This window comes from Scomber japonicus, chromosome 1 (assembly GCF_027409825.1).
Source record: "Scomber japonicus isolate fScoJap1 chromosome 1, fScoJap1.pri, whole genome shotgun sequence".
NCBI lineage: Eukaryota > Metazoa > Chordata > Actinopteri > Scombriformes > Scombridae > Scomber > Scomber japonicus.
The window spans coordinates 2498938-2525963 of record NC_070578.1 but is presented as its reverse complement, the minus strand read 5'-3'; the positions used below and the strand labels follow the sequence as shown (position 1 = coordinate 2525963).

Genomic DNA, 27026 nt, shown 5'->3' with positions numbered 1-27026 from the left:
ATGATCGACTACGGTGAGTAGAACTAAACAGTGTTCATAAAGTTGTCTCACAGACTGGAATATAATGCATGAAATGAGTGAAGATCATAAGGCAGAAGTGAAAGTGAGGCAAACGATGTTGTTTGAGGCTCTGATGATTGTGTAACTATCAAAATTAGTTACAGAGCAGGGACGTTAAATGATGCACTTGTTGGCCTGAGGGCTGGATGTGTGTGTGTGGATTCATGGAGCCACTTGCACACAGCGGTCCTTTAGGAAAACACAAATTACATAACAATGTGAATGTCCATTCTGAAGCAACCTTTAGAATACAAATTGCTCAGTAAGACCAGCAGTGGTTTCCTCTGTGCTCTCCTCACAGCCACGCATATGCCATAAACCACACAGGGCCAGGCTTAGATACAACCACATGGCCATACACAACACGTAGTTGTCATTCCACACTGAAACAACAGGGGCCAGACTAGCTGCACCTCCCTTTAAACTGTGAGACCAAAAAAATTACGATCAGTCGTGTCCCCTTTAGGGTCAAAGCTCATAAATAATCTCAAAGTGTGTACACATTCTAAAAGTGGTGCAGTATTCATTTGCAGCATGACTGAGAGGTTTGACTTTCAGGTGGCTCTCCACTGTCCACTGTGGGTCCCACTGTGGAAAAATCTCCAAACAACACTCACGTTGTTCTGCTGTGGAGTCACCCCACCCTCTACTTTCTCTCAATTAGGGTCTGTTAGGCTGCAGTGGCTGCCTTGCTAATGCTACACACACACATGCACACATATACACACTCACACAAATACACATGTGTGCGTGCGTATGTGTATCTATGTGTGTGTATGTGTATAAATATGCATATGTGTAAACACACTGTTTATTCAGCCTCTATCATAACACACCTTTCAACGTGACTCACACTATTCACTCTCCTCCTCCTCCTCCTCCTCCTCCTCCTCCTCCTCCTCTCCCCATTTTTTCTCTTCATCCAATTTTTTTTTTTTTTTACACTAAACAGTGTTACTACTGTGCCATGACATTAATAGAATTGAGTGTGTGTCAGAGGAAAGTTGGACTCACCCTGCACCTCTGCTGACATCACAGGAGGTGGTCTGACATCACGGGAGGTGTTCAACATCTTTCAAGCTTTGACAGAAGAGCTTTTTAATGGAGCAAGTTTTGCACTGAAGGGCTTTAATTCAATTCAGAGAGTGGATTCAACACATGAGGATATGTGTGATAGAGACCCAGAGACTTAACTAGAACCTCCTCCACACATACTAAAGCCACATCTGAATCTCATTAGTTTAAACTGTATCTTTCTGACTCCAGAGCAGCTCAAAGGAAAATATCAACATTCTGGGAAGTACACTTTTTCTTTAGAAAGTCAAATGAGAAGATATATATCAATTTCATATCTGTGTGTTATATAGAGCAGGTTTCAGCACATGGTTAGCCAAGCTTAGCGAAAGACTGGAAACGGTTTCTGACTTTGCTTCCAGTATTGAAAAAAAACCCAAAACCTCTTCCCAGTATCTCCAAAGCTGGAAATTGTATATGTTGTATCTTGATAGCGTTATGTTGTTATCACTGTGAGACAGTGTTGCTGACTTTCTTGGTAAATCTGACAGAGCAGAGAGTCACTTCCTGTTAATCCTGCGCACTGTGACTACAGCTGTCTGGATTGACTTGTTTCCTTTTCCACTGGCTGAGACAGAGCAGCAGCAGCAGCAGCACGTTCAGTCAACTGAAGGGGCCAGTATACTCTGTCACACACACACACACACACACACACACACACACACACACACAGAGTCCAAAGTGAGATTAGTCGGGGCTGACCAGTTTGCAGTGATTGGTCAGCTGTGTGGAGATGAGAAAAGAGCCAGTGTTTGAACTTCTCTCTCTAGCTCTCTTTTGTACAACATCACTAAGGCTTCAACAAAAAAAGGTAAAAATCTCTCTCACTTATCACTGCTTTTAAAAGAATTTTTTTTCATTTTCCATGTGGAGGCTACACATGCATCAGAAGGCAACCAGACAGTACACTTACAACAAGCATAAATAATATAGTCAATACAGTAAAAATGTACATATGATTGTTGATACAGTCTGCAGCTAAAAAAACACCAAAAACAAGCCACACAACCGTCCCATAGGTCCTCACCAATATACAGTATCACTCCCCTCCACAAATAACAAAAACATCTTATGAACTTCATAATAACAATAATAATAATAATGATGCTGTAAACATTTAGGCTAAAGTAATGATTGCATAATTTGTATATTTTCCATCTTTAACCGTACTGTTGTCCTCTGGTCAATTTTTACCCAGGTGTTAACTCAAACATTAAGTATAATTTCAGTTAAATGAATCCTATTGACCATTATTTCCAAACATATGTTTAAAAAAACAAACCTGTGGTAATAAGTTGAAATGAAGTACAAAGGTTGAACGCAGAATTGGGTGACTGTTGACCTTATGCTTTATAAACAGTCACATCAGACCTGTAAGGACAAAGGTTGTACAGTTGACAGGAATATAACAGAGGCCTGTACTACGAAGCTGGATTAACATACCCAGGATATCTCTCCGTTACCTGGGTTGATTTACCCAGACATTCACAATCTAGGATAAGCGGTACTACGAAGCTGGTTATCAACTCGGTAATAGAACCCAGAGTTTTCCAATCTGGATCACTGCGTGAGGTGTTTGCAGTGTCTGACCAATCACAAACATGCAGAACCCTGCAGAGCAGACTACTTTACCATGGAGGAGCAGACAATTATTCTTCATAAATATGAAGAATTCAATCACATCATCCAGGCCAAAAGCAACTCTGATGCTGCAGCAAAAGCCAGGAAGGAATGCTGGCAGAAAATTGCCGACTCTGTTAATGTGTAAATTCATGAGATCATACAATATTAATTTATCAGACAATATAAACGGACAGCACTCTGATCACACAATGTCACTTTATTACGGCACAGACGTTTGGGGCAGAGCGCTTCCTCAGTGCCCTTCCTTTCATAAGAGACATTAAGTTAGTTTAATATTCAAAACATTCAAAATACAAACCTATTATGCGCTTCAACCATTTGAGTGAATGATGTCAAACCAACTGTATAACATACAGACTAATATCCCTCATGTGCCTCAAGGATTATTTTACAAATATATATTTTGGCCAATTAAAAAATTGCATCTATCCCTAAAAACTCATTCTCTCCTAAGCGCTCCTGTCACCAATGTTGACAGGATCTTTTAAGAATGGGCAGGTCATTTTCTAAGAGAACTGATTGGTCAGGAGGTGGTGCTTTTATACTCATTGATCTCTTATCCAGAACATAACCTGCTCCGGAGCAGGTTAGCCGTTCAGCATAAGTTACCATGGTGATTTACCCCGGTAAGAAGTGAACCAGCGTCGTAGTACGGAAAACCCAGAGTTAACCCTGAAGTTACCTCGATAAGACAGCTTCGTAGTACAGGCCTCTGGTATGTTAAGTGTTGATGTGAAGAACCACTAGTAACACTTCTGATTTACACTGCTGACAAATAGTGGAACCATCTAGTTCTACTGACTCTGAGCTGTGAATGTGCATGTCTACAACTAGAAACAGTATACACACACACTTTCTCATTCAAGTGAGTGGGAAGGTGTGTCCAAATGTTTGACTGGTACAGTATACATATACAGTCCCCTCCAAAACTATTGGAACGGCAGGGCCAATTCCTTTGTTTTTATTGTACACTGCAGACATTTGGGTTTCAGATCAAATGATGAATAAGTCTTCTTCAAACAGTGGATTGCCCTGCAGAGGTTGGTGCTGATGTCACTAACTGTTGTTTTTGGGCTTTTCTTTATTTTACAGGACCTTTCCAAATTGTTGTGTTGGCTATGCCCGATGTTTATGTAATGGCTCTGATTGATTCTTCAACAAATGCAGTTTTCGGAGGTGAACCCCAAGGCTAAAACCAAGAGTAGACAATCAGAGCTATTTAATGTTTAAACAATCAGTCTAAAAGGCAACACCTGGGCAATGAGAAACATCTGTCAGTCACATGGTCCAATAGTTTTGCTCTCTTGAAAAATGGGTGGGTTCCAACAAAAGATGCTATGTCCTGAGTTGTTCGTGCCTTGAGATGACTTTTGTTGTAATTTGGCGCTATACTGTATATAAATAAAGGTTGATTTAACACATCTAGATGTAAATACCATCAAATACAATATACACACTGAAATTCTGAACTCTTGTCTCATATTCATCATTTGATCTGAAACCCAAATGTCTTCAGTGTAAATAAAAACAAAGGAATTGGAGGAGACTGTATACTAAGCTAGGCTTATCATATCATGACTGTGCAGGGTTTGGATAGATGTAGTCAGCAGTGTTGCTCTGTTGCACCTATGACTACACCCAACAATGATGTCACTGTTTACTGATACACCCTGGAGTTCATGTCTACATCACTGCAGCAAAACAGCAAAACTTAGTACTTCCTCCAAACACAAGGCCCAGAGTAAAGATCAGAGATAGTTGCTGTCTTTATCTGAATGCACATGTTAACTCATATTTACCTAGCACTCCAGTGAATAAGATGTTTGAGCATTTGGAATCTGAGATTGATTTCCATTCCACTAAGTGTTCCCACTGTGCTGGCGTCCATCCAGCTGGAGAGTGTATAGACCTGAAAAGAGGAGATGGAGAGAGAGAGAGAGGGAGATGGAGTATATGGGGGTTGTAAGCCTCCAGCATAGAGATCCATGTCTCTGTTTCCTGTCTATCTGGCCAACACAACAAGTGGGCTAATGTTCTATAATTGCTAACACACTTCCAGGATCACAGCTACAGATTCACCAGCAAAGAAAGCTTTTCTTCCACACTCACCCACTGGAACCAGTAGGGTCATTACTGATTGATTTTATTTATTTACATTTGTGTGTTTACAGGTTTCCATTCAGTTTACTTAACAATGTTTTTATTTATTTAGTAATTACAATTAACCCCTCATTTAAATATCTGATATGCACTATTATCAGCATTTTACATTTTCATTTCATTTCGATGAGTGTAATGTGGCCAATACATGATATTCTATATTTACAGTTTCTTCTCCTATATTTCACCTGCATGTCATATTCACAGCACGCAGAGGCATTTGTCAGCAGATGTGCTGTCACATCACTGATGCAGAACAGCAGCAGCCAGCAGCACTGACTAATACACACACAGTCACCCAAAGCTCACACACCAAAGAGTCTTTTAACAGTCTTTTCTACTATTAAGCGAGGTAGACTAAATACAGTACACATGAATTGACGTAACGATAGACAGAGTGATTCTTTAGTTAGAGCAACATCCGCACTGTTACTGCAACTCTCTAGACCAGAGTGCAAATGTATACACAAATACCATAAATACACTACTGCTCACACATACACTGGTGTTCAGAAAAACTGAATGTGCAGACTTCTTCTGTCACGCGTATACATGTTTTTCTAGAGCCAGCTGCAGGGTGAATGATGAGGTGAAGATAGAAACCTATGATGAGAGATCTAAATCTAAATATTATAAAACAGGGTTGTCGAACATATGGCTCAGGGGCCAGGACCGGCCCACTAAGGGGTCCAATCTGGCCCACTGGATAACTTTGCAAAGTATGAAAATTGCAGGAAAGTAGGTCTGATTCCAAATTTTCAATAAAATGGACCATAATGTTATTCTCACCTGTTTTCACAGTGGAGGCTTCTGGTCTGCTCACGGACATCCAACTAGAAATAATTGACTTGAAAGGTGATTCAGATTTGAAGGACAAATAGTTCCTTGATGGGTTTGGACACATTTTATCATTTCCCTTACCATTGTACCCCCAGATGGTTTACTATAGTAAAGTTATAATATGTATCATATACATTATATGTTACTTATAGGCTATTATGCAATGGTTTTACTGGTCCGGCCCACTTGAGCTCAAATTGGGCTGCACATGGCCCTTGAACTAAAATGAGTTTGACACCCCTAGTATAAAGCATTGCATGTTTAGGTTGACAACCAACCTGCACTGACTGTGTGATTATTATACATTAAATACAATGATCTGTAAAATGCCAAAGGTGCAATTATAAACTTAATTTTGATTAACTGCTTCTGTGTAATACATTTTTATCTATTAATGTGCATGAAGGCACCATTTTATTTCACTGTTAATGTTCTTTTCATTTTATCCTTAATTATGACACAGCAATCATCACTTCTGATGATGGATTACAGGTTCATGTGATGAATGAATGATAGGAATGATCAGCAATATAAACTTCATTCAGTGTTCATTTAGGCAGCTGGCTGTTTTAAGACACACTTGAAAAATTGTGAACCTGTCCTTTAAGGTGGCAGCTTTCTATTGTATTGTAACGCAATTCAATGCACAACAAAGTGTGAGGAGCTGATGAGAGTACATTGTGGAGAGGGATGAGACGGCTTAGGAACACTGAAATAAACAAACAAAGAAGTGTGAAGTATAAAAGTAAAAAGCATAAATCCTTTAAAAAAACAACTTTTTGGCTTTTTGTGAAGTTTAGTTCTATTTTGTTTGCTGTCTATTGTATCATTTCCTGTACAAAATGATAATTATAACCCAGAGATCACATGTGCCTGGAGGTAGCGTAGAAAGGAAAAGAAGAAGTGTTTCAACAACTGAACCATGAGGCACACCACGTGATCAAAGTCCACAGATATGAAAAACCTTCAGTTAAGACACCAGATGATACATGTTGTTTTCTGTCTTATTCAGAACAGAAAGCATGTCTTGGCAGAGCTGGAATAGTTTGAAATAGTTTGACATTTGAAGAAATTTGCTTATTTGCTTTCTTGTCAGAGCTGGAGCTAGGCAACAGTTAGCTTAACTTAGCATAAAGTGGGAAAACAAGGAAACAGGTAGCCTGCTCTATCCAAAGGTGACAAAATCTGCCTACCAACACTAAAACTCAAAAATGAACATGTTGTACTTCCTTTGTTTAATTTGTATAAAAACCAAAGTGTAAAAATGATAATTTTCCATTTTTTGTGCAGTTTCATTGTGCACTGTGTCTTCACTATCTCTATTATCTGCCATGGCCTCATGGGTTTTGGACTATTTGTGTTTGTTCTCTTGGTTTCCAGTGTACCTCTGTTCAGTCCTTTCAGTCATTTGGTTTTGCTTATTTATATGTGGGTTGTGTAAAGGCCCATTTATGCTCAACATACGTACGAAAATGTATCCGTCCTTTTCAAACGATGTTACCGTCACTGCTCACATACTTCCATGCATCCTTTACGTTGGCATGGATGTTAACCAATACATCCACCAGGGGGCAGCACAGAGTCAAAAGTTTATGACAACAACAAACTCAAAAACAAACATGGCGACAGTGGAGGAGATATTGATAATGTTCCTCTTGCATAAAAGACAAAAACGATATGTTTAAAGTTTCTAACCAACTCACACAACCTTTCCTCAAAAAGTTCCTCCATTGTTATTTCTTCTTCGTGTCTCACTAGAGCTATGTATCGAGTAGTGACAGCAACACTGCCCCTGCATGGTTTCCGGTGGTACTGCTCTGTTTGGTCCGTATCTGTAAGCTTTATGGAAACAGAAATACGGACAAAATGAACGCAGAGCACAGACTGAAGGCTCTGTCTGTATCCGTATTTAATGTTGAGCATAAATATGGGCCTTAAGAGTGTTTTCTGGGTTTTGATTTTCAGTTTTCTCTGTTTCTCTTCTGTGTTCCTCCGCCCCTCCCCTCCCCATGTTCCCTCCACACCTGTCCTGCATCAGGTTTGTCAGCCCTGCCCTATCCCCACTGTCCTCCCAACCAATCAACTCCCAGTCTGCCCTTGTCTAGTCACCTGTTCCCCATCGACTTATTAGTTCAGTTAGTAATTCAGTCTTGGTTTTCTGTTCAGTCTTTGTTGGAGTCTTCATCAAGTCTGTTCAGTTCAGTCAAGCTCCAGGAATAAAGACATTTTTCTGCAGCCCTGCTTTCACCTTTGGTCTTTTGCATTTGGGTCTACCTGCTCTGCTCTTCCTGACATCAGTAGATACTTCAGGAAGTTACTGGTCCTAGCAAGGAAATAGTTTGGCACATAACCTTACATTACCTTACCTGAATATTTAAGTAATTGAATTGAATATTTTCATTTCATCTGTCAAGTCGTAGTTAAAGTCTGTGTAAAGTAAGAATAAATGTGTTCTGAGTTTGACATACCACAGAAAAGTGTGTTGTTAACCACCCTGCCAAATTTGAATGATTAAAAAAATCGCCAAATATATGAAATTATGCTTCAAAGTTGTGTAAAAATCTGCCTCTTTCTCTGCTCCCGCCGAGTCCGCTGAAACCCCGCCCCCTACCAAGTGTCACCTGTCAATCAAAGTCACCACCTCTATCAGAAACATGGACGCTAGGTCTGAGAGGTTTCTGCTGCTAACTCAGCGGCTAACTCGGCGGCTAGCTCAGCTAACTGTAGACTGTAGTGTGTGCCTGAATGTATTTATACCTCTACAGCAGCAGGGGCGGGTTTACGCGGCTGTGATTTTCAGACCCGCCCACTAAATCCTGAACACAGAAATCTTGAAACATAGTTTGTGAAGCCTAGCTCCACAATTCAAATCTAAATGGTTGAAATGCTTTTTACACCTTTTTTAGAAATACATTTATGACCTATTTAATGTGTTTAGAAGAAAATGTCTGAATTCACTTTACACAGTGTTTAAGAAAAGTCAAATCTAAAGTCTTTTGTGACTAAGATCTGATTTGGATCTCAAGTCTCCATCTATAAATATGTCTAACATAGAGATCAGACTACTCAAAATCAGCCTGATAACATCCTGATGTGACAGACATGGACGCAACATCTGGAACGCCTCACAACATACCAACAAAAACACTAGCATGCCAGAAATGTCTACATGTGCCTTGATGTGGACCAATAGGAGCACAGAGCTGTCTTCCACGCACCAATGTATACATAGTGAAGCAAAAGAGGAACGAGAGGAATTCTTGTCAGGTACCTGCCACCTCCTTAGCAAACACCTATGTGAGTGTAAGTCGTGAAAGATGGCGAACTGTGATTGGTTGGGGTCAGACACATCTCTCTCTGTTTTTTTATTTATTTATTGGGTTTTCATACAAATTCAATTATGAGATTAGCCACGTCAAAATGAGTTCATGACTCTATGATTGCCTAATCTGATACAATGATTAGATGTGTTGATTTAGCACAAAGACTGGAAACAGGAGAAAACTCTTGGTAAACCTTTTTGGTTGGTGGTTCACCCTTCCTTGAAAGACGTGTTATACCTGATGAGTTAAAAGCTTCAGCAGTCACAGATCAAGATCAAGATCAAGAACTTTATTTGCCTTTTGTGCTTGCACACACAGGAACTCTTGTGCAGTTGTTTGTCCAGAGAGTCAAGTCAAGTTAAAAAGACACACAAGAAAGACACATAAATCTATAAAGTGAGAGCATTGTAAATTGCACAAAACGCTATATAGAAGTGTAGATTGCATTTTGAATTGCACAAGTATATTGCACAGGCCCAGGAGACAATATAATATAATATGATGCTATGAGGTAGGTCAGGACAGCAGTTCATTTTGTTTTGGCCAAGAGTCTCACTGTGGCAGGGAAGAAGCTCTTAAAAAAGTGTGTTCTGTTTGTGGTGATGCTGTGGTGTCTGAGGTTTTATGTGCAGGTTTTGGTGGATGTTTATTAGTATTCTATCTATGGGAACCCAACCAGGACAGTCAGAGTGTCCAGTGCAACAGCAGCACCAACATCTCTCTGGCAGGGAGGGGGAGGGAGGGGGGTTTGGGAGAGAAGGTAGCAGGCTAATGATGGCTTATGGCTTTGCGTTAAAGAGCCTCTGCACATTGTTTACTAAGTGTTCATGGGAAATGCTAGAAGACATCTACACTAGCATGTATAATGCATTTGAGGGTCATCATGTAGTGGTCTCTGGAGTGTGAAGCGTTCAAGTGTACAGATCATCATTCACTCTGGCCCATTAATGGCACCAGTAAGCCATGGCTAACACCATTATTACTAACATAGGATAGTCTGTATGAACATTAAAACAAGAGTGAGTCTGTAACATGTCATCAGTCGCTGGTTTTATCATTTCAGGTCATTTCATTGCATGTCAGTGTGTGTGGAGTATTCTGCACTCTGATTAAGTAGCAGTCATGAGGAATGAGGAAAACTTTGCCTCTTTTTTTTTTTTTGAAGCAGGGAGAGAAAAGCGCTTTTATCCCAGCAGTATCTCAGCAGATTCTCAGAACACACACACACACACACACACACACACACACACACACACACACACACACACACACACACACACACACACACACACACACACACACACACACACATTCAGGCTGCAGTCAGACTGTCCTAACTGAATTTTCTAATTGCCCTCCAGAGCGTCCCTCTCCATTAGGCTTTGGATCGGCTGGGAGGGGTGTGTTGGTTCCTGAGCTCCAGGCTCGCACACATACACACACGCTGGCGGCCATGCCTCAGAGATACTCCCACCAGAGGAGGAAAGCCAGCACAGCGGCTGCTAGGCGGATGGAGCGCAGACGCAGGGACCAGGGGAAGAGCAACAACAACAACAGCAGCAACTCAAACAGCAGCCACAGCCACCACTCCAAGAAGCTGGCCATGCTCTCCAGGTACCAGCAAACACACAGGCTTAGAGCTAAGGAAAATAAACATATATATGCCTCATTTTTGTACATCAGTTTGTTTTTAAAACAACTTTACTGCTGTGTATTACTTTAGGAACTCCATGTATCAGAGGTACAATAGTGTATTCTGTATGGAATATTTGACACATATGACTAATTTGTCAGTGCCTCTTATCTTCAGGCTGATGTAATTAATGTGATAAATTAATTAGCAGTATTTAGATCCATAACCAATAATAGTAAACATTCAATGTTTAGCTTTAAGTTCTAATATACATCATGATTGAGCACATCAATGTTCAATATCTTCCTGTCCTGCATGGTTGCTTATTTTTGCCATCTGTTTTCTGACTGTCACCGACTCTGTCTATAGGTCCCTGATCCTGTGTCACTCTAAGACCACTGATGATTGCCCCAGTCCAGAAGAGAGGCATGCTGGGGAAGTGTCAGAGGGGCGCAGGACATGGGGTCCAGGCTGGAGGACAGACCTGACTGCTGGGGACAGAGCAGGCTACAGAGATGCAGAGAACAGACAGTGGAAACAATCAACCATGGAGAAAAGAGGAGGCACAGAGGCAGCAAACCAGCCACATCACAGCACCACACTCAGGGAGAATAAGAAGAGTTTAAGGAGATCCTTCAGCATCAAGGTATGACTGCAGGACATTGTACTAGGGTAGAATCCTTGAATACAATTTTAGTTTATTCCTCAAAAGAAATTATTCATAAAAAATAGTTTGTTTTGTGAATGCTAACTTTGAGTCTTCTTGAGCTTTTTATGTCTTAACATCAATGTTTTATCACAATATTTACACTAAAATTAAAAACAATGTAGCTCACTGGGAGAAATACTATCGAGACGGTGAAATACAATTCAGGATGTCCATGAGTTTAAAATTCATCAACAGTGTGTAGCAGTTTATATAATACTCTAGGGAATGAGTTTACAAGTCTGGAGAGTTATCACTGTGTCAGTCATTTTCCTGTCTCTCTCTCAATGGTGTTAAAGTAAACAGTGAAAATACACCATTCACGTCTTAAAGTCATCTACCAGGAATGTGCACTTGCATGTGTTTGACTGAGCGTAGTGTGTTGTTGGATTATGTGTTGAGTTTGGCCCACCCCCCCACCCCCATCTGCTGCGTTTCTTCATACAGGACTGATACTCAGTGCTGAGCCCTCAGCTGAATCACAATATCTGGACTTCACTGAACTCACAGACTTAAAGTTGAGATAAATGAAAAATACCTTTTTAACCCTTTTAGATCACGTCTGTCATATTGTGCACCTATTTAACAATATATGCACCCCAAAAAATCGATTTCTTTGTATTCTTATATCAAACTCCAATCATGCTTTGCTTTCATAGGATTGAATCAACCAGTTTCAACAAATAATGTCGTAACATCCAGCCATCAATCGATCTTGAGCAGGAATTAATTTTTAGCAGCACATACCTTAGATTCATTGTGACTCTCCCACTTATGTCCAGCCTGTTTGTCCTGTTTTACTCAGAAATATTCATGATATGGAAGTTAGATACTCTTGGAATACTGTTTCATCAGGACTTTAACGGCTGTGTTCTCCATAAGTTTTCTTATCAGAAAAAACATTTATTAAATGGGGTAAGAATTGAGGGCTTTAGCAATGCTATGAGAAGCATTAGTAAGTGACACTTTAGCCTTCAAGACAATAGACTTTGGTACATGTCTGAAACAACTAACTTAAGACAGTCTTGGGAAATGAAGTGAAATTCAATGTGCCATTATTGTGTAATTACCACTTGTGGCCATAGTGGCCGCTGTTCAGCTGTGTTATATGAGCCACAGCTGAGGACGGTCTCATAATAATCCACAGTTCTTAGTTGCTGCACTGTTAAACCTGTGTTTCCATGAATTACGCAGTAGCTGGTTATGAAACAACTGTAGCATGGATGTGTTCCTCTTTTAGATGTAGTGACGCATTTGATTAAATTTATACGTCTGAACTAACCAATCAGAAACAGGTTTAGCACATCATAGTCACGAGGCCTTCGCTGTCAGATTAATTTCACAGTAACAACATGTTGAGCACATGTGGCTCTTACAGCTTCTCAGAGTCATTCCTGTGAACTGACTGTTTAACATCCTGCTGCACACTGTCAGATACATGACAGTAAACTCATTATGATACATTCAACAACTTTCATTCTGGTCAGAATAATATGAGTCTGCTGTTTGTATGTACCAAGTCTCAGTACGGTATGAATGTGCTAACACTAAGCCATGTACTCTGTGTCAAGTGTTTCTTGTCTAAATGTGATGATAATCACATGCCCTGTGTTGGCTGAGAGTTGTGGCTGGCCTGAATGTCAAACATTCAGACAAACACTGGGTTTGTTGTACTGCGATGTTTCTACAGCTCAGCCTCACAGCACATTCCACTGATGTCAAACAGGGTTAGATTGTTGGTCACTCATCACTCACCTCACAAATACACACAGAGGTTACACAGATGAGTGATGATACTCATACTGATACTGATACAGTGGATTTTTCACAGGTTAGACTATTGCTGTACTGTGAAATACTCTATCTGCTAACAATTACATGTGGAAGAATGGGCGTCAATAGTGGTTAAAATGTAATTTTTTCAGCAGATTAAGGTTTGAATCAGTGTTAATGTTCCCATTAAGCATTAATTCAGACTGCAGACATATTATACTCCTCTCACAGCAACATGTATCCAAGATACCTTTCTCATCATGGTAGTTCTCTGTCCCCTCTTTCACTGGTTGCCTCCAACTCCACCTCCACCTCCACCTGTAGGCTCTGAATCTATCTTACCTTTGGGGTGAAGATACTATTATCACTCCCCACTCCCTGTTGTGATGAGCTCAGAGCTAAAAATGACAAATGGCAACAGATCATACTGTTGGTCATTTCCTAGCTTTTTCCCAAGATGGTATTAGTGTTTTTTAATGAAATCTTTCATCTGATCCATGTGTTCTGAGTCTGTTTTTTCATCTATAATTTTGATAGCAGTCCAGTGTCAGAGGGATTACAGCATTTTGTACCTCACAATTTAATGGTACTTTTAATGTATCATTGGTTGTAAATTGTGTCTGGTGAGGTTTTATATGTATTTAATTTATATTTTAAAGGCCTGTAGAGACAGATACTGCAAATTGGCTGAGGTTATAAATGCTGGTGTTGGTTCATGCTGTACTTGTCCCTATACAAATAACTACACGTTTAGAGTACATCCAGTGACAACTTCCAGTACCAAAGCAGGAATTACAGTAGTGTTCCCTTTATACAGCAAGGTGGAAAGTAATGGTATGAAACTTAAAATAAAATATATGCAGTATATATATTTGGTCATTCAGGTAGTTATTTAGTTATAAACCAGGTTCATGAGCAAAGTCTGTTGATCTGTTTATTGGAGAAGTAAGACATTCATATCATGTTGTCCTCTTGACACGCTCTTCATTTCTTCTTAAATTTCTGAATTATTAGCTCTAACTAAATAGAATAAAAACCAATATGAATGAAATAATAAAGCCTTCTACTCCTGCTGGCAGACTGTGTTAACAAGCATGCAGACAGATAATTACTTCCACTCCCTCTGGCTCTGCCCACATCCAAAACTTTTGCTCAGAGGTCCTCAGCCTCCCCTTATGTTCTATTACTGCTTTACTGGGCAATCTCTCCAAATTAAATACACCCAAAAAATCTTAAACTATTTATATTAATATCACCAACCATTGCCTAAAAGACTATTACTATTAGTGATTACTATTACCTACTGACTCAATCTACTAACAGACCATTCAAATGTAGAAAAACTTACTGAGTCAATGAATCCTATGAAAACAGCTCGTCCTCCTTTTGTATAATACCTTCAACACTGATTCTCTTCCACAAATGTCCCCAACATAAATGGAAATTTGACTATTCTTTACTCTTTTTTTTCATTTTTCTCTCTTTTCTTTATGCTCTAACAAACCTGCAGGAAAATAATCTCATCTGTTTCATGTCTTGTTTCTCGTCCTTTATATTTAAATATGTGTATATGTAAAAGTGATGTGATCCTTAGATTATCAATTTGAATAAGAAAAAACTCCACAATAGGAGTCAACAGGGTTTTTAAAAAATGAAAGAAATGTCAGGAATACCAACACAGGAGGAATCCCTCTTGTGCTAATGTGTGTACAGAATGGACCAAGAAAGCAAAATGACAGTATGGACAATCAGGATAATAACATTATAGATAATTGATGAGAATATGAACTGCAAGCTACTACCAAACAGCTCACATGACAAGAATGAAACAGATCAGTTAAGTTGATCTTTCTATATAAATACACAGAGATTGCACGTTCATCATAGTGAAGATGTCACAGCTTGTTGTTGTATACCGCTTCACTGAATCAAGCCTGAGCTGCTAAACAACCCTGACTGAAGCTGAACTCAACAGTAATTTAATAGAGCAGTGCTGTTCCTGTGTGGCTAATTCATGCCAGGTTGGACATCAATCACTGTTAATCACTTAGCAGACAGAACCATGTTGAGACTGAATCCTGTACAGTCAAACAGAGCATTATGAATGAAGTCTGTGTTAATGAAGTCATGTTCTCATGACATGAGGGTCACTTCAGTCTGTTATTCATCACTTGTTGGATTTCTCTGTGTCACATGCTAAAAGTGTTACCCTCGGTGGAAATAGAACGTGCTGTAATCTCATTAGATACATTTTATGACATGATCACTCCACATTTAAAGTCACTGATATAAAGGAAATACTTTGTTAGCCTTTACAGAAAACAAGCATTATGTCTGTATTATATCATGTATATAATAATGTGGTCACATACTGTTCCCATGAGAGCCATTTAAACATACACAATTACGTTTCATGAGCGTAACCTCCAAACACTAAAGGCTCAGTTCATGCACCTATAAAATCTTACTCTGTTTTCTTTTACCCCAGCTGCCACCTCACTAACCCAGATGGTTGATATGGTCATAAAGCATGCTTTCTACCTCCTAATATAGAGGTCCCCTTATGCCTATTCTCTCTCTCTCTCTCTCTCGCTCTCTCTCTCACTCTCTCTCTCTCTCGCTCTTGCAGGAGAGTAGTATTTGGAGGATGTGTGTAGCCACAGGGCCCACTGAGGAGGTGTGCGGACCACAAATGGCTGATAACAGCGTCCAGACAGAAGACAAAGACACTAATGTGGAGCCAGGGAGGAATGGTGGAGACCTACACAGGTAATAAAAGCAAAGTGCTTTTTATTCCTAGGAAGGTGCTGGAAAATAGGAAAAGCTTAATTAGGCTATATTTTCATACAAAAATACACATCAGGCTAGTAGAGAAACACTTTCCATCATCATTAAAAGACAAGCTGTCAATTCATTCATCAAGTGGAGCGCATGAAGCAGCACAGCTTCCACATATTCTTTAGTTTTATTTTAGGTAGTATTATAAGATAAGATCAACTTTACTGAGTTGATCTAAGGGAAATTTGTTATGGGCACATAGTGCTACATGGTTGCATAGCAATATACACAATTACAGTTACACAGATACATACTGGTAGACAACACAAGACAGAATTACATCAGTTACATGTAGCCAGTCGTACGATTATAAGACTTCTGGACAAAGTATATTGACAGTGAGACTGAGTACAACTACGTGATATTGCACAACCCTTATTAAGGTGACGGTCACATTGCCAAGCTGGAGTAAAAGCAGCTTCTCCACTGATTCCATCCTCTTACCAAGCAGCCTTATGTTGCTTCAGGTAGTTATCACAGTGACAGTCATTTCAAACTGTAGAAAGATCATTCATATATTATACATATTTTATCGGCCGACAGATTTGAACTTTTAAATCGGACAACCTTGCATCTTTTTGCTGGAGCCCTCTGTGTCAGCGGATGCCTTGGATGTATCTGTCATGTGACCCTTGCTTTGCTCATCATAGTGGTCAGTCAAGGCCATCCTGCATCCCTTCCTCTAGACCACCAGATGCACCATGTTTGCTGACTGAGTCGGCCTACCAAATTTGCATACTAAAAGAGAAAACACTGGCGGTGACACACTGTGAAATATAGAAATGAAATGCTTGTGATGTCTGCAGAGCAAGAGGCGAGAGACTCAGAGAAAGCTGCAATCTTGTTAGAGCTTATTCCTCTCTTTGCTCTTCAATTTTTAACTTCCTGGGCGGCTGTGGCTCAGGAGATAGAGCGGTTGTCCTCCAATTGGAAGATTGGCGGTTCGATTCCCGGCTTCTCCAGTCTCCAGTCAATGTGTCCTTGGGCAAGACACTTAACCCCAAATTGCTCCTGTTGCCAACGGTGTATGAATGTGAATGAATGGTTAAATTCCCCTGCGTGGTAGCTCCTGCCATCAGTGTGTGAATGACATGTAATGTAAAGTGCTTTGAGTGGTCACAAAGACTAGAAAGGTGCTATATAAGTACAGTCCATTTACCATTTAATACTTGTTGGTTAGTTTTGAAGCTAAGTGATCACATCACTTTTCAAACATCACGCCATCTTCAGTTCAGTCTTGGATTGGAATCCAAAGTTGAACTAAGCTGACACTGAGACTTTTAGGGGGGACTCACACTAGGCGATCCGTACACACTGCCCGAGTCCAACTGAACCGTGCCTGAGCCCACCTCTACAAGCAGACCCAAGTACGGTTCAGTTGGACTCGGGCAGTGTGTGTGATCACTAACTGTGACATCAGTGATGCGACTTTCCCATTAAATTGCTGTGTTGCATAATTGATAAGGCTTTATAAGGCTGTGTTCACACTGCAGGCAAATCTGATTCAAATCTGATTCCTTCTCAAATCTGATTTTTAGGCCTGACTGTCCACGCTGTTTTTAGCAAGTGTCCAAATCAGATTTGGCTCTGATCAGACTGGGCCACATTAATGACCAATCTGACAGGTTGCTATGGCAACGTTGTTGGAGCGGAGGCTCATATACAGCAACAACAAACCCTTGAGACGTAGTATAGAGACGTAGCTTAGAGACGTAGCATAGAGACATAGAGAGATGTCACGGACAGTCAAATCCGATATGAGTGTTTGGAGCTGTTCAGACTCAGACACATCTGTCCAAACTTCCTCCCAAAGGTGGTTTCAATCTGGTTTGCAAAAATCGGATCTCATGTGATTTATGACTGTTCAGACTTCATAAGAGCCATCTGGTTCCAATGTAGATGGGCTAAAAATCGGATTTTGGCTTGCAGTGTGAACGCAGCCAAAGGCATGTGTGAGGGGCGTATTTCACCGCACCCAAAACCATTCCAAATAAGTCACAAAGTAAAATTGTGAACTCCACTGTGTGAGAGCACTTTCTTCAACACAACAACACAGCGGGGGAGTTGGGGGGTAATCATGCTCGGGCATGGTACAAGGCAACCAGGCCTAGTGTGAGTACGCCCTGAGTCACTGCTGAGAGAAGCTTCAGTGCAAAAAGCTTTGGATTCTGTCAGTGATGATAATGATGACTCTGGATTTGGTTCATGTTGAGGACTCAGTGTCAGTTGTTGTGCAAAGGATAACTTAGATTTTTCAGTCACCTCTGATCATTCTAGTAATCCTTTCCTCACAATACTATTTAGTCAGCTACAAAATACAGGTAATAACTTATAAATATGTTCAACATCCATGCTCTTCATTCCTATTTGTATTACTGTTCACATGAAGCGACACATTCGTTATTCATATTATAAGCTGTCAGATAACAGAAAACAGATATATATATTAGTACGTAGGTATACAGTAAACTGACCTGCCAGATGTAAGTATAGGTCTGCAGTTCCTGTGTACAACCAGCTCTACACCTCTACCTGACAGTCACATGGTGTCTGCAGCATGTCTCATTTAATACAGTACACTGATCCTCCTGCGATGACATCATCCAGACTTGAGGAAACAGAACTTTAAAGTGTTTTCTTTGGACCATGGCTATAGAGAATAGTGGATATGGGGTAGATTATTTCCAGATAACTGCATGGCTCTAATGTAGCATTCTTATCAGTGTTCTAAATGAATCCTGATAGGTGCAGGGCTGCTGGCTTTAACTGCTGATAGGCTGCAGCTTGTCTTTCTTGTAATGTTTACTCAAAGGTTCACATAGGTTCCTTTTAAAAGATTAAGTCTGAAAGGCAGTGAAACCAAATCAAGACCAAGACCAAAGAACCAGAAATGTACAAATATACTGTTCTTTATTCTTCATTCATTGTCATATTCCTGCTGTTCATAGCCAGTCAACTTTGACTTCAGTATGGTCAAGTATGGTGCTTTGCATTTACACAAGCTAAAATATGAAATGAAATATGCAAGTGTGAGGTTCATGCTCCTTCAACAATTCAACTAGACTAGAGCATTTGATGTGTAAATGGTGTCATAGTGCTGTTTCTCTTCATAAAACTATAGGTGTAAGGATGAGGATGCTTGGCTGTTAGATGATAAAGACAAACTGTGGAAAATAAGTCTTCCCAGTACTTTAAGTCACAGCGCAGTAAAGAGCTGTGATGAACTGACAGCTGTGAGAGCAGCCAGGCACATCTGGACTCAACTGTGATGGTTAGGTCCAGAGGCAGAGACTGAATAGATCTATAGCAAGTATAAAATGAAACTCAGTTTGAGCAGTCCAATTGCAGCATAAAAAGTTATAAAATATCAAATATATATACATAACACTAGTACACACACACACAAGCCCAAACACATCTCAACCACACCCATAACCACATGAACATTCATAACCATAAAAAATGTAAAATGTGTTCTGAGACATCTAAATCTTAAAAATACTGACTGTACTTAAACACTGCAGTCCTGATACTGATCATTTATTGAAAGGTGTTGGATAAATGACAGAGGTAATATTCTTCACAAAAGCTAAATTTACATTTTTGGCTTCTAGCCTCTATCAGTTTATGTTCCATATGGATATATTTGGTCTGGAAATTGGAACAGCTGTTTATTCATTTTCTAGTAAATTAGATATGTATCATCTTGTTAATCTTTAACTGCCTGCTTGTTTTTGTCTCGTTGTTTAAATGAAATCTTAGTAAATGTTTGTCTTTGTGCTTTTAATTGTTGTAATTGTTTAATTGCTGTATTTTTATTGACATTTTTCAATATATAAAACACATACAAACATACATACATACATTACACACATAGTCCCCCCCACTCCTTCGTCCAGGGTCAGATACGTAATTGTAACAATCAAATACATAAAAGATCAGATAAAACAAATACAAATAATGACAAATCTATAATAAGTTGAACCAAAAAAATACATTATAAAACAAAGGAACAAAAAAACCCCAGTAGTAATATAATAATAAAATATTTCAACAATCCACAGGAAGTGTAAGACCTTCAGCATGTCTAATAAATGGAGACCATGTTTCATCACATTTTTTGATATGATCCACTCACAGCTGAACCCACGAGTAAAATAAGGGGGTCTGCTCACTTTCCAATCATGCAAAAGTGTATCTTGATGTCTTCTTTTCATTGTATTTTAAGCCCTTGTAAGGCACTGTGAATTGCACTGTGTCTGCATGATGCTATATAAATAAAAAAACCTTAATTTACATACCTTCTAAATTACATAAGGTGATATTTTACACTAGTTATTGTGCACTATGTGTTTCTGTGTCCTTCATTTCCAAGTGTATTTGTGTGTGTATGTGTGTGTGTGTGTATGTGTGTGTGTGTGTGTGTGTGTGTGTGTGTGTGTGTGTGTGTGTGTCTGTCCTCAGAGGCTGCAGCTTCCTGAGTCCAGACAAGCTGGCACCCTTTAACGGACAGAGTCTAAACGGCGTTGCTTGGATGGAGGGGGAGGGAATGAGGAGCGTTCACATTAAAGCCTATAGTGAGGTAATAACAGCTGACACAAGAGATGCACTCTGCTGTGACATGTGTTCACTATCCTTCTGTCTTCAGTGCATCTCAGTAAACACCCACACCCCTCAGTTCATCACTACAAAGGAGTTTGAGATCATGCAATAATGAATATCAAATATTATTTTGCATTACCTGCAATTTGTTCCTAAATGCAGTTTTTGATCTAGATAACTAAGGGTTGACTCAGAAATTAACCAGCTGTGATGGATGATTTGTATGAGTTCTGGTAGCCAATAAAAAAAGGCTGTAGTGATGTAATGATGTGAACAGCTCATCTGGTTTTATTTAGAATTAAAAATGTGGGCGTTAACTTTAGAATAAGATGATTTTTTTTTATAAATCTTATTTTCTTAACATAATTACAGTCCTCTTAAAAAACATGTTAAGTGAATTCAGACATTTTCTTCTAAACACATTAAATAGGTCATAAATGTATTTCTAAAAAAGGTGTAAAAAGCATTTCAACCATTTAGATTTGAATTGTGGAGCTAGGCTTCACAAACTGTGTTTCAGGATTTCTGTGTTCAGGATTTAGTGGGCGGGTCTGAAAATCATAAACCCGCCCCTGCTGCTGTAGAGGTATAATACATTCAGCACACACTACTACTACTACAGTCTACAGTTAGCCAGTTAGCTGAGTTAGCCACCGAGCTAGCCGCCGAGTTAGCAGCAGAAAGCTCTCAGACGTAGTGTCCATGTTTCTGGTAGAGGTGGTGACTTTGATTGAAAGGTGACACTTGGTAGGGGCGGGATTTCAGCGGACTCATTGGACACTCCCACAGTGTTTGGGGGCAGAGAAAGAGGCTGAATTTTAAACAACTTTGAAGTCTAATTTCATATATTTGGCGATTTGATTTTTTTAATCATTCAAATTTGGCAGGGTGGTTAACAACACACTTTTCTGTGGTATGTCAAACTCAGAACACATATTTATTCCTACTTTACATGGACTTTAAGTGTGTGGCATGAAAGGCACGAACAAGACACGCAAGCTGGACACAACCATGTGATGTGTTAGTCTGAATTCAAATTGAATCTAAACATATGAATTCAACTCATTTAAATCACTTCTTAAATGATGAGATGTGTATGTACAGAGCTACACACAGAGTGTAGGAGATGCTGATGGTTGAAAATGACAGTATAGTGTCTGTAAGCTCCTTCTTGACAATAACTGTGTCTGTGTGGGCATGGCATTTCTCTCATGCTGCAATCACATTCCCAGTCATCCCACACACACACGCGCGCACACACACAAACACACAGACTTTTTGGAGTCCAGTCAGACACGGATAGATAACATAAAAGAATTTAAAGAATTTAAATGTGGTCAACATAAAAAAGAATGTGAAAAGAAGACAATTGAGTAACATTTATAAAATTCAGGCTTCACAGTGCTTATTGAATTTCTGGAATATTGTGGTGTCTAGAAAAGGTGTATTCCAGACAGACACAGTTAGGGAAATTGATACATTCTGACATCATTAACTAAGCAGGAACAAAGAACTCTCTTGGGATGTCTCCAGTTCAGTCATGGAAATATTATGTAATTTAATCTCAGGTCCTTTTTAACACCAAATGTCAAATCATATATCTCAGTAAGTATTAATGTCTGTGTCAGTGAGCAGCAAAGGTGCTGTAGTGTGTTTTCATTGCTCCTGAGCAGCCTCTCAGGCAGTATATGAGGGCTTTTTCAGGTTTTACTATCTTTGCCGTGCTGGGCGGTGTAACACCTTATCATCCTGCCAAGTCTATTTGAGTCACTTTTTAAGAGGCTATGGAAACCTGAACAGCAGAATGAAGGAGAAATGGAGAAAAAAAAGCAGTAGGAAAGAATGTCTAACATGTGACAGCTGGGCTCAGCTGATTCTGTTTTCAACGCTGTCTGTTTTTTTTTCTTCGTTTTTTTTTCATAATGGCTCGCTGACAGTAATGAAACGCCCTCTTTCACGTGGTTTCAAAGACTAGATCATAATAATACAGAGGATAAATAGATCATGTTGCCATGGATACATGGAGCTTTAAAATCCATCTGCCTGTTTTGTCTACTACAGCATCCAAAAACCAAAAGGAAGAATTTTATATACTAAATGTTTTGGTTTCATAATGGCTCCACCTAGTTTTGCAATAATCAAATCTTGCATAAAGTCTTAACATGCGTGATGCATTGAGGTTATTTCCGCCACTATGCCAGTTTGGTATCTTGGTGACTTGTTGTGCACCACAGTGGGAGGAGAGGATGTGGTGATGCTAATCCAGTAGCACAGCGTAATCCTGGTGCCAAGAATGAGTGTGTTGCACTGACTGCCCTGGCCTGCTTAGAGTAGGTTGAAATCTCTGCTCACTTGTTTGCACACGCTCTGTAATATTTTACTACTTTATTTGGTGAAGTCAAACCCATATAAACTTCTGTGAAATCACATGAAACATTTCTGTTTTGCAAATCCACTTTCCGCTTTCATTAATGCCCATGAGACTGAATTAAGATTAACAATTGATTCTTATCAGCATCCACAATAGCTAACAGCTTATTCTGATGCCTTTACTTTAGCCTGTGACGCTCTGTTGACCTGAAGGCTGCAGGCATGGGCCACAGGGTTCACAAGAGTAAAGCTCATAGTGTTATAGTAGCGTAGGTAGAGAAATGTCATAAAGAACTGACTCAGTAATATATATAATCATTTCTAACATTAGCACATAATCTGCTGATCATACCATATACTAAGTAAGGCTGCTTATGAACTGTTATTTCCTCTTTTAAAAATGACAATCTCTGCTAAACAACTCATTTGAATCTAACCCTAACCCTACACACTCTGTATATCCATGACATTATACTATTCTCTACTATACTAAGTTAGAATCTATAGCAGGGTGTTCAATTAAAATTCACTGAGGTCCAATTACTGAAAATGTCCTCAAGTGAAAGTCTGGAACATCATAATGTCTGAGTTATTTTTCAGTACTTTGAAGTAGCATTGTAGTTCCATCAGCATCTGTGTCTAGTGGATAATAGTAAAATAAAATACAAATAAAAAAAGAATAAGAAATACATTTTTCTTATGTTAAATAAAGATGGCATTTTAAAATAAGTGCATTACAGAAAGCTTTTAATTGTGCTTCTTAAATAAAGTGCTTAGTTTTAGAGAAAAAAAGAATCCCTTTTTACTTTTAAACTTAAACCATAAACTTTATTTCACATGTGATAGCATTATAACAAAACATCCCAATACATTAACTGTATTCATACATTATAACGCTACCTCTTATCTGTCACCTCTCTGTCTCTCCTCTTTTCTCTGTGTGTATCTCACTGACAGTCGAGTATATCCACATGACCAACTGCACAGATTTGATTGGCTGATTAGCGTCACGTGAGGAGATTGGCTATGCACATTGGTCTGCACCTCTTAAAATAGAAACGCTAGGACAAAATGTAACAGTCCTCAATATTTCATCAGCTACAGGTCTGGGACCGGATAGGACGGCATCTGGGTCTGGATCAGGACTGTGGTCCGCCTATTAGTGACCTCTGCCTTATATAATGCTACTGTATAATACTTTACTGCCTTGATTACTAATTCAGCTATACTATACAATACTGCCCTATATTATTACTACCTTAAAGGTTGAATATGGAGAATGAGCAGAACACCACCATCTAGTGTCTCGAGATCGTAGTCGCAACAACCAAAAATAATTCCAGCAGTCGGGTTGCCAGGTCCGGTGCCGAGTGTGTCAATCGATCAGCCTGTGCCATGTCAAGTGATGAATCATACAGGGTAACGACTAATTTCGACCAATTAATTTTACAACAGTATTTAACGTTAGCCAGTCTTCAACTGGAAGTCTTTATTTGAGTGGTGTGTAATCGATTAGCTAGCTGGCTCCCAACTCAAAACGATTGTTTGTTTCTGTAGCCTGATCGACGTGAGCAGACCAGTCAGTAAACTACACGATAACCCATAATGCATTTCGTTCCTACCCAAGCTGAAATCAGCAGGCTGAAGCGGATTTTATTTTAGCTCTAACTCTGTAAATATACCACTTTATCCACATTTCTAACCTTTTTAGGTGAGAAAGTAGCCCTTTAGATCCACAATGTGACGCTCAAGTTAGCCGTAGCGAGTAACGCACTTCCGGTCATTTTCACAAAATAAAGCACCCGTTGCCTTTTATTATTAAGAAAACCATAACGATAGAGTTGGTGCTTTTATTTTGAAAACAGGAAGCGAACATACCCTCGCTGTAACTAACTTGAAACCACCGTTATGTTACATTACATTGTAACGGCAGTGGGAGTAGCAGTTAAACCTGTTGGTCCCCCAATTAGGAGACCTTGAGACTCTCCGCAGCAAAAGGCATAAAACGCTGCCCTAATTATGTAGCAATACAGTCATACTGCACATCAAATTAAATAATAGAAACTCCGCTACAAGCACGTCATTTTTACAAACACCAAACACAACTCAAACACCAAGCATATTAATGATCAAATATCAAAATCCGAATAGCATCAGAAAGTCAACCTACTCTCCACATTTCCATTGCTACCGTTTTGATACTTCATGGTACACAAACAAATAGCATCTCATATGAAAGCTAAGACCCTGGTGATTTCAACAGTACCACTATTATTGCGCTAAAAACTCAGTGAACCAGCAGCCAAAGAATACAAAGGTAAACAACCACTTATTTACAGCGACTAACAGATATTCTGTCTTACCTTTGAAGTTTTGTGATGAAAAGTTGTACTTGAGAGCAAAAAACGCTGGTTTTAGTGAGTCCAACATGGTGGTGTTTCACCCAGTGCCAGCCTACAGTAGCTGCGCAGGAACAACAGACAACCCTGGCAACCCACAATTCCGGCCGCTAATTGGCTGGTACAATGTACACAGAACGTGTCAGAAAGTCATTGTTGAACCCGTCAAAACATTTTAAAAATATTAATTCAGACTACATTTTTTTTATGGAAAAGCAATATTTTCATTCTGTACCCGTCAAAACGCCCCGTGGGTGTATTATTTTAAAAAAAATATATAGCTTTTAATAAATATTCTACATATTCAACCACAGTCTACCACAGTATACCATACTACAACTCTTCACTTTTATATTATATACTATACTGCCTTGATTCTACTCTATTACCTCTTCTGCACTCTACACTACAGTAGACTTTACATAATATACTATACTGCCTTGACTCTATTGTACTACCAGTGATCTGTATAGCACTTTGGACTAGCTGCCCTGATGAGCAGGATTTAGAATCACATTAGACAGAGTGATCTATTAGGATGATTAGAATGATTGGTGAAATGTATTCCTGTGAATTGTACATCAGAACCAATACAAAGATGTGAAATGTGCACGAGGTTAGGCTGAAGTGAACTTTAAAGTCAAGTAAAGTAAGAATAAATGTGTTCTGAGTTTGGCATATCACAGAAAAGTGTGTTGTTAACCACCCTGCCAAATTTGAATGATTAAAAAAATCACCAAATGTATGAAATTAGGCTTCAAAGTTGTGTAAAAATCTGCCTCTTTCTCTGCTACCAAACTTCACTGAAACCCCGCCCCCTACCAAGTGTCACCTGTCAATCAAAGTCACCACCTCTACCAGAAACATGGACCTACCAAGTGTCACCTGTCAATCAAAGTCACCACCTCTACCAGAAACATGGACGCTACCTCTGAGAGCTTTCTGCTGCTAACTCAGCTGCTAGCCCGATGGCTAGCTCAGCAGCTAACTTGGCGGCTAACTCAGTCTAACTAACTAACTAACTAACTAGCTAACTAACTAGCTAACTCAGTCTTACTGTAGACTGTAGTAGTAGTAGTGTGCGCTGAATGTATTTATACCTCTACAGCAGCAGGGGCGGGTAACGTGTCAGTGATTTTCAGACCCGCCCACTAAATCCTGAATGAAAAATCCAAATGGTTGAAATGCTTTTTACACCTTTTTTAGAAATACATGTATGACCTATTTAATGTGTTTAGAAGAAAATGTCTGAATTCACTTAAAGATACTCTATTTCTCATTACTTGTGTGTATTGTGTGCTGTAGAACACTTCATGTGAAGACACTCTCCAATCTCATAGTGTGACTATGAGCCCACAGCATCCAGCTCTCATTCCTCCATCTGATCATCTGTCACTGTCTGGATACACAGATGAAGAAGTTATGGCTAACAACAACCACCTCAAGGTAAATTAATCTTTTGCCACTTTAATATTTATGCTTATATGAAAGAAAAACAGCCCACACAGGTATCTTTATGTGTCCCTTTTAAGTTAATGTGTGAGGTAATGCGAATCCATTTGTTCATCCAAGTGCGTGTGTGTGTGTGTGTGTGTGTGTGTGTG

The 27026-nt window shown here is 39.4% G+C and overlaps 1 protein-coding gene across 1 annotated transcript in view; it reads left to right on the top strand.

The window, feature by feature from the left end:
• The window catches only part of il16 (interleukin 16), a 60801-nt gene continuing 33775 nt past the window's right edge, over nucleotides 1-27026 (top strand). The window contains exons 1-6 of the mRNA XM_053322067.1: nucleotides 1-13; nucleotides 10481-10715; nucleotides 11104-11380; nucleotides 15843-15982; nucleotides 20516-20633; nucleotides 26728-26868. Of these exons, the coding sequence (XP_053178042.1) occupies nucleotides 1-13; nucleotides 10481-10715; nucleotides 11104-11380; nucleotides 15843-15982; nucleotides 20516-20633; nucleotides 26728-26868 (924 nt within the window). The remainder of the gene's footprint in view (nucleotides 14-10480; nucleotides 10716-11103; nucleotides 11381-15842; nucleotides 15983-20515; nucleotides 20634-26727; nucleotides 26869-27026) is intronic.